This window comes from Lolium rigidum, chromosome 1 (genome assembly GCF_022539505.1).
Source record: "Lolium rigidum isolate FL_2022 chromosome 1, APGP_CSIRO_Lrig_0.1, whole genome shotgun sequence".
NCBI classification, from domain to species: Eukaryota; Viridiplantae; Streptophyta; class Magnoliopsida; order Poales; family Poaceae; genus Lolium; species Lolium rigidum.
The window spans coordinates 14,979,711-14,992,843 of record NC_061508.1 but is presented as its reverse complement, the minus strand read 5'-3'; the positions used below and the strand labels follow the sequence as shown (position 1 = coordinate 14,992,843).

General features: G+C 42.9%; 1 protein-coding gene across 1 annotated transcript; it reads right to left on the bottom strand.

Annotated features, from left to right (window-relative positions):
- Positions 1–385: 385 nt before the first annotated feature.
- LOC124667867 (glutaminyl-peptide cyclotransferase-like) lies at positions 386–3,988 on the bottom strand. Its single transcript, XM_047205106.1, has 11 exons — positions 3,651–3,988; positions 3,507–3,563; positions 3,065–3,100; positions 2,898–2,962; positions 2,718–2,781; positions 2,092–2,209; positions 1,828–1,925; positions 1,221–1,291; positions 1,044–1,071; positions 881–935; positions 386–767 (listed from the first exon to the last, which is right to left on the bottom strand). Exons 1-11 carry the CDS (start codon positions 3,966–3,968, stop codon positions 658–660), a joined length of 1,020 nt encoding a protein of 339 aa, XP_047061062.1. The 5' UTR covers positions 3,969–3,988; the 3' UTR covers positions 386–657.
- Positions 3,989–13,133: the final 9,145 nt, after the last annotated feature.

The following is a 13,133-nucleotide window of genomic DNA, read 5'->3' as shown; positions in this document are numbered from 1 at the left end:
GCCCACATCCGTAAGAGCTAAACGCTGCTGGAAGAAGTGATCCATCATACCCATATTCACAGAGCTTTGGGGTCAGAAAGAAAAATCTTGCCTGAGCTCTGGCTAGAAATAATCTCTCATCTAACTTGAGGTGTGATGTTGTGAGCTACAGAATCGTGATGTACTCCCTCCGTTTAGAAATATAAGATGCAGGAAGTTGTTCCGGCCAGGTGAAGTAGCTACGAAAAGACATCTATACCCATGTCTAAAACTTATCCTGATCTCGATTCCCCCACTGTCCCCCACCGGCCAGCTCGTATAAAGACATAAAGGAAAATCATGTTCACAACCATTTGCCAGGATTTGATTATGATTTTCCTGTATAAGGACATAAAGGAAAATCATGTAAAGATGTAAAGAAAATCTTGAGCTGTTAGTGTAAGAACCTTCTTTGTTACAGTACAACATATACAACCTTTTACATCAGGGGAAAACATGATTATACAACTATACTGGCGACTCTAGCAGGAAACTGATGAGTAACTCCCATCAGATCAATATCAATACACAAATCTTACAACTGAAAACTGCCAATCGCCTCAAAGAATCAGGAGGCGTGAGAGTGTGAATTAATCTTCCACCTCTACATCAGTCACCAATGAATCGTCTGGATGTGTCTCAACGATAAAAGCTCGCCCTTGGGCATAGCTTCTCTACAGATCCATCTGGTGGCTCATCGATCGGGCGTAGCTTAATCTCGTAAAGCTTTGGCCACAATTTTCCAGTCACTGCGAGTAGCGAAAGGGTTAATTGTAACAACTCTATGATGAGAATAAACCTCAGAGGCTTCGGCTTCGATCTCTAGGATAGAAACCGTGAACTGCAAGTGCTAATAACTCACCGAACAGTCTCTGGTTTTCTTCATCCCAAGCTATACCGTTTAGAACATCAATAGCCTGGAACATGGAACAGATTTAGAATGGTGTCACTTCAATGCTGGATTTGGATTATGTTTTTCTTTGTGTGTGTAACTATGCAATTAGGTTATGAACCAGTCTGCTCACCCTATAGTCAGTATCCAACAAGTGCTGCCTGCAAAGTTTCAAGAACCAAAGCATTTATTATTATCTCAAGTGCTGAAACTATAGAGGAACATGCCGATCATTTTAACAACTGTAATATAGAGCAATTTATGAAGAAACTCAGTGGTAAGAAACATCCAACAGTTACTCAGGACATACCTCAGCTCATGAAGAAAGATCCAGCTCAGGACCAAGCCATCTTCATGGGAAACTCTAGCTATGCAATCTGTCTACACAGCATAGCTTTGTAAACTGAGAGTTGCAGTTCACAAATCACAATATTCTAGCAAATTTGTACCCACTTCACATTGTATTATTAGATCATATATATTACTTGAGCCTGATCAGACTTTACATGGAAAATACAGCCAAGACACAAATGCACTTTAGCTAGTAATGCAAAGACCTGAGATATACCTAATGTCCTAATCGCCATGTCAAATCTGAGCTAATTCTGTTCTAGGACATAAAAATTCCAGCAGTTAATTATACATGAATGGCCTTTGTGGAGGTATCAAGTGTAACAGAAGACAAACATGGTAAGGCTATGGTACAACTCCTAAAAATTGAGTCACACCACATAGTACAGTTTTTTTAACATCATCCACATTTTCTCTAGACCAAGCATATAAAAAGGACACCAAGCAGCGATGTAGCAGCACTAAGATATATTAATGAGAATTGTTTGGATCCTAGAGATCTGGACCAACATATTAATACACGAAAGCAACATGGTTAGACCAAGATACTGCATAATAACTCTAACCTGCCAGACATTCGCCCATACTTCACCATTTATATACTCCAGTTCATTAATATAGGAAACTTCATTGTCTTGATATTTCACAGTTACTGTCTTCGTCACTGCATCAAAGAAAAATGCCAAACAGAAGAAATAAAGTCCCCAATCTAATAGAATATCTAGCATGTGAAGTACTCCCTCCGGTCTTATTTAATTGACTCAGATTTAGTATAAAGTTGTACTAAATCCGAGTCAATTAAAAGAGACCGGAGGGAGTATTAAATATACCTTCAAGTGATTCTGGATCCAGCTGGTACAACCTCGAGGTACCATCACTGCCAAATAGAACTTTTCCATCAGTAGCCAGCCCCCACCCGTCACGCATTTTATGGGTAAACCTTTTACGCTGCAGCAGAGAACATATTAACTCATACACCAGGAAGAAACCACGGTAGGTGAAAAGGAACTATCAATGTCAAATTTATGCTGTATAACAAAGAATATTGTCTCCAACTTGCCTGTTTGTATCCAAATACCATGTGTATAAAGCTCAAACCTACCATCTCCGTTTAAGAATATAAGACGTTTTAGGTAGTCTTGTCTTCTGAAACAGAGGTAGTAGAAGACAACTACAGTATGTACCATGAAAACATAATCACGGCAGGATCACGTACTAGAGACAAACTTAACAGATACCATTGCACATTTCAATTAAAAATAAAATGACTAATAACAACTCGAACCACGACTAGTAAAATCCAAGGTGAAATGATTGTAAATCCACATTTCAAACCAAGGGTGCCAGGAAATAAATATCGGTAGATGGAGTTTGGGATCATTAGCTAAGGTTTTAAAATAAAAACATCCAAACCATCTGTAACTGCAGTAAACAGAGACAGGGGCTGTGGTATTACTTTGCTAAAGTTATGTCGGTCGTATATAAATCCATCATTCTTCAACCAAGTAACTTGAAACAATCTACAAAAGAGACGTTTAAAAACAAATTAGATAAGATTTAGCCCATTATATAAGCAAATGAAGCCATTATCTTCAAGAAGAAATTGTAGAGTCAGGTATAGTTGAGGTTTATCTACCTGTCATCGAGAAGTGTTAGACCTTCCCCAAACATACTGCCATCCATTTGGTGCTGAACTAAAACCTGAGAAATGACAATGCAATACCTATTGATTTAGTGAAGGTGAACCATTGCTGCCAGTATGAAAGTGCAATGATCATGACGAGAAGCAGGTATGCAACATACTTTTCCAGTTTGAAGGTCAACCTTCCGGACCGACGACTGTTCAGAAACAAAATTAGAAGCATTTAGCACATTAGGGAACTTGTCAAAGAGCAAGCATACAAAACCAACACAACTTGCAAGTTCATGTAGTAGAATCTCAATAACTCATAGCAGTGATATTCATTCTGCTCATTTCCACTAGGGATTCATGAATACAAAGAAGAATTCAAGAGAAACTACAGGCTATTTTTGTTCGTGAAAACCATGGAAGTTCCTTCGCATCTCATGTTTGCATCAGGCGGGATTACATATAGTGAGCCTAATCTTGTAAGGAACAACAAAAAGCGGAAGCATGCATTTCTATTGCCAAGCTAAATTGTAGCAGTAGATTCATGGGCAAGGTAATGAGGAGTCCTATGATGCAAGAAACGAAATCCACAAGAAGAGATTCAATTCACATTACCCTGTGATAAAGGCCAGTGGACTCGAAAAGAGTGTCATTTCCTGCATACAAGAGACCCTGCCAAAACAAATCATGCGATTTGAAGAATTTGTTAAGAATCGATTCGCCATGGGAGTGAATCAGATCAATGGGGAGCGTAGGTACCTGGGTGAAGGCGTCGGGGTCGTGGGGGTACTCGCGGACCAGGTCGAAGGAGTAGAACCTGGCGGCGGGCGTAGCAGGCGCCGATCGGCGAAGGAGCGCTGCTGGGAGGTAGTCGGGGCGCCAGACGGCGGCGGCCGCGGTGAGGAAGAGGAGCGCGGCAAGCATGGCGCCAGATGCTGCGACGACCGGGCGGCGCAAGTAGCGCGGCGGCGTGGAGACCATTGAGGCGGATACGGACAGGGGGAGAGGCGCCATGGCGGCAGCGGCGGAGGCGCGACGGCGGGGCGGCGGGGGCCTCCGGCGGGAGCCGGCGGTCATTTACTCGGTTCGTTTAGTCGCCGGAGAAGAAAGGTCAACTCTTTAGCATCTTCTCTTCTGATTTGGGTTAAGTTTTACAGTTTGCAGATTGAACTTTTTATTTAAATTTAATGTTACCTCGATTTTTTTTTTGTAAATTGTGAACTGTTTAGCGAGTACGAACACTAGCTAAATACTCATGAATTGCTACATTTCCTTTAACAAATCATCATCGTATCTATCGTAAATATGAAATAAAATACACACAAATATTTAGCTAGCTTCTTATCAAACGCGTCGTTACCTTTCTTCTCAACTACACACACACAAATATTTAGCTAGTTTATGCACCGAAAGAGTGCTTTGGGGCGCACCGAACGTTAGACCCGTACGGCGCGACCCAATATGGTATCGGCGCCCATGCCCATCAGCACTACGACGCTCCATGGGTGCCGCCGACGATTTCCAGGGTGGTGCTGACATGGATATACCGTATTTGGTACTCGACATGGCCAACCCTAGTGCGGATTCAAGAAGGAGCATACGAGACCCATGAAGCCCAAGGATAGTCCAAGACTAGAAACTATAGGAAAATAGGCAAATATTAGCCATATGGAGTAAACCGACATAGATCATTGTAACCGACCCAGGTATGGACTTTGAGATCTAGCCTACTATATAAGGGCTAGGATGAGCCACCGGGAAGGGCATCGAAATTCTTGTAGCATCACACATTGTTGCAAACCCTAATTCCAGTATAATCTCATTGACTATAGCCTTCAATCTATTTTTCGTCGGATACCTTGTTTGTCTGATAAGTCTTCGAAACCACCAACTCTCTCTCTTTCCTGAAAACCCAAGTCCATACTTATGAGCACTGCCGAGGTTAACCCTCGTCAATTGGTGCCATCTGTGGGAAGCTTGAGCGTTGGAAGTATGGATTCGACCACTTCATCATCAAGCAAGAACTCGACGACTTTAGATAACCACGTGTGCTTCGGGTCGATAAATTTTTGTCCGCATCCACCCATCCTTCTCCTGGATTTTGCCAACTTTGTCTAGGGTTTGGATCTGGTGATCGCATGCCTCGACTATCGCGTTGGCACGCAAGGAACTTTTCGCCTCTCAGATCCGGTCTATTCGGGTTCATCGGCGAACGAGTCGGCATCGGCCACAACAAAGTCGACATCATCCGTTGGCTCCACGAGCGAGGCAAACTCGATTCCACTGGTCATAAGCAACATCGTCGGCTCTACCACAAGTTTGCGAGATCTCACCAATCTATTCGACGGTGTCTCTTTTGGCTTCAGCAGTGACACATCATCTACTCGGGTGATCCAAATAACGGACCATGCGAACATCAACGACAACGAGCACGACGACGACAACGCGGATTCCGGAATCAGGAAAGTCGACTCATGCCCCGTTTTCGTACTAACGAAAACTACGTAGTCCATCATTAGGTGTGTATGGTCGATATAAGGCGAGGAGAAGATGACTATGAGGAAGAATCCGAGGACAAAGAAATCGATGGAAACGGTAATCCAAGGGCAGATCCCACCCACTTTGGTGTGGATGGGTAGAATCGGCCACCACCCGAACGCCACCAACAACCCGAGGATACTGCTGGTGGTGGTAGCAAAAACAGCGAGAATACTGGCAAAAACGGCAACAACGGAGGAGATAATAATGGTGCCTCACACGCTGAGGATTCACGAAGGCAACAGAGAGTCACGATGCAGATCTCGCAAGCCACCTGCGACAAAGGTGAAGGACACCATAGCTGGAAGATGTTTCCTGGGGCCAATGCTACCCGAGAAAAGTTCATGGCATATCAATATATGTTGCATGTGCAGAAGAGAGAACTGACAAAGATGATGCGGTAACTCGATGCTCATAAGGAGAGAGCCGGTTCTTCGAGTCTTCGGCGTGCCCAACTAAGCTCTTCTGGGCATTTCAGTGGCGAGCTTATGAATGTTGTTCACGTCGATCTGGCGAGGAGAAACGTCAGTAGTAATGAGTCAGTGACGTGTTGGCATAACTTGTGGCCGTCAAATATATTGTTCTTGTGATGCCCTGGTTATCAAGGGATCGCCACCGGATTTTCATTTGTACGCCCTGATGGCGTGTATTTCACACGTTCGTTGGGGAACCCCAAGAGGAAGGTATGATGCGCACAGCAGCAAGTTTTCCCTCAGAAAGAAACCAAGGTTTATCGAACCAGGAGGAGCCAAGAAGCACGTTGAAGGTTGATGGCGGCGGGATGTAGTGCGGCGCAACACCGGGGATTCCGGCGCCAACGTGGAACCTGCACAACACAACCAAAGTACTTTGCCCCAACGAAACGAGTGAGGTTGTCAATCTCACCGACTTGCTGTAACAAAGGATTAACCGTATTGTGTGGAAGATGATTGTTTGCAGAGAAAACGAGTAAAACAAGTATTGCGACAGATTTGTATTTCGAGTATTAAAAGAATGGACCGGGGTCCACAGTTCACTAGAGGTGTCTCTCCCATAAGATAAAAGCATGTTGGGTGAACAAATTACGGTCGGGCAATTGACAAATAGAGAGAGCATAACAATGCACATACATGTCATGATAAGTACGAGTGAGATTTAATTGGGCATTACGACAAAGTACATAGACCGCCATCCAACTGCATCTATGCCTAAAAAGTCCACCTTCGAGTTATCGTCCGAACCCCCTCCAGGTATTAAGTTGCAAAGCAACGAGACAATTGCATTAAGTATGGTGCGTAATGTAATCAACAACTACATCCTCGGACATAGCGCCAATGTTTTATCCCTAGTGGCAACGAGCACAACACAACCTTAGAACTTTTCGTCACTCGTCCCGAGTGTCAATGCGAGCATGAACCCACTATCGAGCATAAATACTCCCTCTTGGAGTTAAGAGCAAAAACTTGGCCAGCGCCTCTACTAGTAACGGAGAGCATGCAAGATCATAAACAACACATATGTAATAACTTGATAATTAACATGACATGGTATTCTCTATCCATCGGATCGCGGGCAAACACAACATAGAGTATTACAGATAGATGATCTTGATCATGTTAGGCAGCTCACAAGATCCGACAATGAAGCACAATGAGGAGAAGACAACCATCTAGCTACTGCTATGGACCCATAGTCCGAGGGTGAACTACTCACTCATCACTCCGGAGGCGACCATGGCGGTGTAGAGTCCTCCGGGAGATGAATCCCCTCTCCGGCAGGGTGCCGGAGGAGATCTCCAGAATCCCCCAAGATGGGATTGGTGGCGGCGGCGTCTCTGGAAGGTTTTCCGTATCGTGGTTTTTTCGCCTCAGGGGTTTCGCGATGGAGGCTTTAAGTAGGCGGAAGGGCAGAGTCGGAGGGCTGACGAGGGGCCCACACCATAGGGCGGCGCGGGCCCCCCTCTGGCCGCGCGGCCCTATGGTGGCGGCGCCTCGTCGCCCCACTTCGTATCCCTTTCGGTCTTCTGGAAGCTTCGTGGCAAAATAGGACCCTGGGTCTTGATTTCGTCCAATTCCGAGAATATTTCGTTACTAGGATTTCTAAACCAAAAACAGCATAAAACAGAAGCGGCTCTTCGGCATCTTGTTAATAGGTTAGTTCCAGAAAATGCACGAATATGACATATGTGCATAAAACATGTAGGTATCATCAATAATATGGCATAGAACATAAGAAATTATCGATACGTCGGAGACGTATCAACATCCCCAAGCTTAGTTCTGCTCGTCCCGAGCAGGTAAAATGATAACAAAGATAATTTCGAAGTGACATGCCATCATAACCTTGATCATACTATTTGTAAACATATGTAGTGGATGCAGCGATCAAAACAATGGTAATGACATGAGTAAACAAGTGAATCATAAAGCAAAGACTTTTCATGAATAGTACTTCAAGACAAGCATCATAAGTCTTGCATAAGAGTTAACTCATAAAGCAATAAATCAAAGTAAAGGTATTGAAGCAACACAAAGGAAGATTAAGTTTCAGCGGTTGCTTTCAACTTGTAACATGTATATCTCATGGATAATTGTCAATATAGAGTAATATAACAAGTGCAATATGCAAGTATGTAGGAATCAATGCACAGTTCACACAAGTGTTTGCTTCTTGAGGTGGAGAGAGATAGGTGAAGCTGACTCAACATAAAAGTAAAGAGAATGGTCCTTCAAAGAGGAAAGCATCGATTGCTATATTTGTGCTAGAGCTTTTATTTTGAAAACATGAAACAATTTTGTCAACGGTAGTAATAAAGCATATGAGTTATGTAAATTATATCTTACAAGTTGCAAGTCTCGTGCATAGTATACTAATAGTGCCCGCACCTTGTCCTAATTAGCTTGGACTACCGGATCTTTGCAATGCACATGTTTTAACCAAGTGTCACAATGGGGTACCTCCATGCCGCCTGTACAAAGGTCTAAGGAGAAAGCTCGCATTTTGGATTTCTCGCTTTTGATTATTCTCAACTTAGACATCCATACGGGACAACATGGACAACAGATAATGGACTCCTCTTTAATGCATAAGCATGTGGCAACAATTATTATTCTCATATGAGATTGAGGATGTATGTCCAAAACTGAAACTTCCACCATGATTCATGGCTTTAGTTAGCGGCCCAATGTTCTTCTCTAACAATATGTATGCTCCAACCATTAAGGTGGTAGATCTCTCTTACTTCGGACAAGACGGACATGCATAGCAACTCACATGATATTCAACAAAGAATAGTTGATGGCGTCCCCGAAGCATGGTTATCGCACAACAAGCAACTTAATAAGAGATAAAGTGCATAAGTACATATTCAATACCACAATAGTTTTTAAAGCTATTTGTCCCATGAGCTATATATTGCAAAGGTGAATGATGGAATTTTAAAGGTAGCACTCAAGCAATTTACTTTGGAATGGCGGATAAATACCATGTAGTAGGTAGGTATGGTGGACACAAATGGCATAGTGGTTGGCTCAAGTATTTTGGATGCATGAGAAGTATTCCCTCTCGATACAAGGTTTAGGCTAGCAAGGTTATTTGAAACAAACACAAGGATGAACGGTACAGCAAAACTCACATAAAAGACATATTGTAAACATTATAAGACTCTACACCGTCTTCCTTGTTGTTCAAAACTCAATACTAGATATTATCTAGACTCTGGAGAAACCAAATATGCAAACCAAATTAGCAAGCTCTAAGTATTTCTTCATTAATGGGTGCAAAGTATATGATGCAAGAGCTTAAACATGAGCACAACAATTGCCAAGTATCAAATTATCCAAGTCATTTTAGAATTACTACATGTAGCATTTTCCAATTCCAACCATATAACAATTTAACGAAGAAGAAACTTCGCCATGAATACTATGAGTAGAGCCTAAGGACATACTTGTCCATATGCTACAGCGGAGCGTGTCTCTCTCCCATAAAGTGAATGCTAGGATCCATTTTATTCAAACAAAACAAAAACAAAAACAAACCGACGCTCCAAGCAAAGTGCATAAGATGTGACGGAATAAAAATATAGTTTCGGGGAGGAACCCGATAATGTTGTCGATGAAGAAGGGGATGCCTTGGGCATCCCCAAGCTTAGACGCTTGAGTCTTCTTAGAATATGCAGGGGTGAACCACCGGGCATCCCCAAGCTTAGAGCTTTCACTCTCCTTGATCATATTGCATCATACTCCTCTCTTGATCCTTGAAAACTTCCTCCACACCAAACTCGAAACAACTCATTAGAGGGTTAGTGCACAATAAAAATTCACATGTTCAGAGGTGACACAATCATTCTTAACACTTCTGGACATTGCATAAAGCTACTGGACATTAATGGATCAAAGAAATTCATCCAACATAGCAAAATAGGCAATGCGAAAATAAAAGGCAGAATCTGTCAAAACAGAACAGTCCGTAAAGATGGATTTTATTAGGGCACCAGACTTGCTCAAATGAAAATTCCCAAATTGAATGAAAGTTGCGTACATATCTGAGGATCATGCACGTAAATTGGATTAATTTTCTGAGCTACCTACAGGGAGGTAGACCCAGATTCGTGACAACGAAAGAAATCTGGAACTGCGCAGTAATCCAAATCTAGTACTTACTTTACTATCAAAGACTTTACTTGGCACAACAAAACTCAAAACTAAGATAAGGAGAGGTTGCTACAGTAGTAAACAACTTCCAAGACTCAAATATAAAACAAAAATACTGTAGTAAAAACATGGGTTGTCTCCCATAAGCGCTTTTCTTTAACGCCTTTCAGCTAGGCGCAGAAAGTGTATATCAAGTGTTTTCGAAGGGTGGTGCACCTACAGCGGGGTTTGGAGTTTTCTCAACCATGCATAGTATATTGGATACAGAAGTTTCAGCGTCTCCCTTTTCATTAGTCTTGGGCTTGCTACTCTCATCGAACAAATTTTCAGGAACAAGCCAAGCATAGTTATGTTCTAGTGCATCATTCATAGCTAGGAGTTTACATGGTATTGGTGCTTTGATCTCCCCACCATCATTAATATTATTAGTGTACCTTATTCTATCCATGTCCATTTTTCAAGGAGACCAACAAAATTAGTATGAGAACCAAGCATATTAAATTTAGCAAAGACCTTTCTAGCCTCTCTTGCTAGACCACCAAATTCTCTAAGAAGGGTTTCTAAAACAAAATCTTTCTTTTCCCCCTCTTCCAAATCACCAAGTGTAAGAAACATGTGTTGGATTATAGGATTGAGATTAACAAATTTAGTTTCCAACATGCGAACTAAAGCGAGCAGCAGCAATTTCATAAGTAGGAGCAAGTTCTACCAAGTGTCTATCTTCAAAATCTTCAACGGTACTAACATGATCGAAGAATTCTTCTATATTGTTTCTCCCAATGATAGACCCACGTCCTACCGGTATGTTTTTTGTGGTAAAATTAAAAGGAAACATGATGAATCAAGTAAGGTAAATGCAAGTAACTAATTTTTTTGTGTTTTTGATATAGCAAACAAGACAGTAAGTAAAGTAAAGCTAGCAACTAATTTTTTTGTGTTTTGATATAATGCAGCAAACAAAGTAGTAAATAAAATAAAGCAAGACAAAAACAAAGTAAAGAGATTGAGAAGTGGAGAATCCCCTTGCAGCGTGTCTTGATCTCCCCGGCAACGGCGCCAGAAAAAGAGCTTGATGGCGTGTATTTCACACGTTCGTTGGGGAACCCCAAGAGGAAGGTATGATGCGCACAGCGAGCAAGTTTTCCCTCGAAAAGAAACCAAGGTTTATCGAACCGAGGAGGAGCCAAGAAGCACGTTGAAGGTTGATGGCGGCGGGATGTAGTGCGGCGCAACACCGGGGATTCCGGCGCCAACGTGGAACCTGCACAACACAACCAAAGTACTTTGCCCCAACGAAACAGAGTGAGGTTGTCAATCTCACCGGCTTGTCTGTAACAAAGGATTAACCGTATTGTGTGGAAGATGATTGTTTGCGAGAGAAAACGATAAAACAAGTATTGCAACGAGATTTGTATTTCAGTATTAAAAGAATGGACCGGGGTCCACAGTTCACTAGAGGTGTCTCTCCCATAAGATAAAAGCATGTTGGGTGAACAAATTACGGTCGGGCAATTGACAAATAGAGAGAGCATAACAATGCACATACATGTCATGATAAGTACAGGTGAGATTTAATTGGGCATTACGACAAAGTACATAGACCGCCATCCAACTGCATCTATGCCTAAAAAGTCCACCTTCAGGTTATCGTCCGAACCCCTCCCAGTATTAAGTTGCAAAGCAACAGACAATTGCATTAAGTATGGTGCGTAATGTAATCAACAACTACATCCTCGGACATAGCGCCAATGTTTTATCCCTAGTGGCAACAGCACAACACAACCTTAGAACTTTCTCATCACTCGTCCCAGGTGTCAATGCGGGCATGAACCCACTATCGAGCATAAATACTCCCTCTTGGAGTTAAGAGCAAAAACTTGGCCGAGCCTCTACTAATAACGGAGAGCATGCAAGATCATAAACAACACATATGTAATAACTTGATAATTAACATAACATGGTATTCTCTATCCATCGGATCCCGACAAACACAACATAGAGTATTACGGATAGATGATCTTGATCATGTTAGGCAGCTCACAAGATCCAACAATGAAGCACAATGAGGAGAAGACAACCATCTAGCTACTGCTATGGACCCATAGTCCGAGGGTGTGATACGTCTCCGACGTATCGATAATTTCTTATGTTCTATGCCATATTATTGATGATACCTACATGTTTTATGCACACTTTATGTCATATTCGTGCATTTTCTGGAACTAACCTATTAACAAGATGCCGAAGTGCGAGTTGCTGTTTTCTGCTGTTTTTGGTTTCAGAAATCCTAGTAACGAAATATTCTCGGAATTGGAAGAAACAAAGACCCAGGGGCCTATTTCGCCACGAACCTTCCAGAAGACCGAAGAGCATACGAAGTGGGGCCACGAGGTGACCAAACCACATGGCGGCGCGGCCAAGGGGGGGCCCGCGCCGCCCTATGGTGTGGGCCCCTCGTCAGGGCCCCGACTCGCCCTTCCGCCTACTTAAAGCCTCCGTCGCGAAACCCCCGATGCGAAAAACCACGATACGGAAAACCTTACCGAGACGCCGCCGCCGCCGATCCCATCTCGGGGGATTCCGGAGATCTCCTCCGGCACCTCTGCCGGAGAGGGGATTCATCTCCCGGAGGACTCTACACCGCCATGGTCGCCTCCGGAGTGATGAGTGAGTAGTTCACCCCCGGACTATGGGTCCATAGCAGTAGCTAGATGGTTGTCTTCTCCTCATTGTGCTTCATTGATTGGATCTTGTGAGCTGCCTAACATGATCAAGATCATCTATCTGTAATACTCTATGTTGTGTTTGTTGGGATCCGATGGATAGAGAATACCATGTCATGTTAATTATCAAGTTATTACATATGTGTTGTTTATGATCTTGCATGCTCTCCGTTACTAGTAGAGGCTCTGGCCAAGTTTTTGCTTTTAACTCCAAGAGGGAGTATTTATGCTCGATAGTGGGTTCATGCCTGCATTGACACACGGGACGAGTGACGAAAGTTCTAAGGTTGTGTTGTGCTCGTTGCCACTTGTTATCACCGGAATTTGACCAAGGCGAGAGGTGGGCG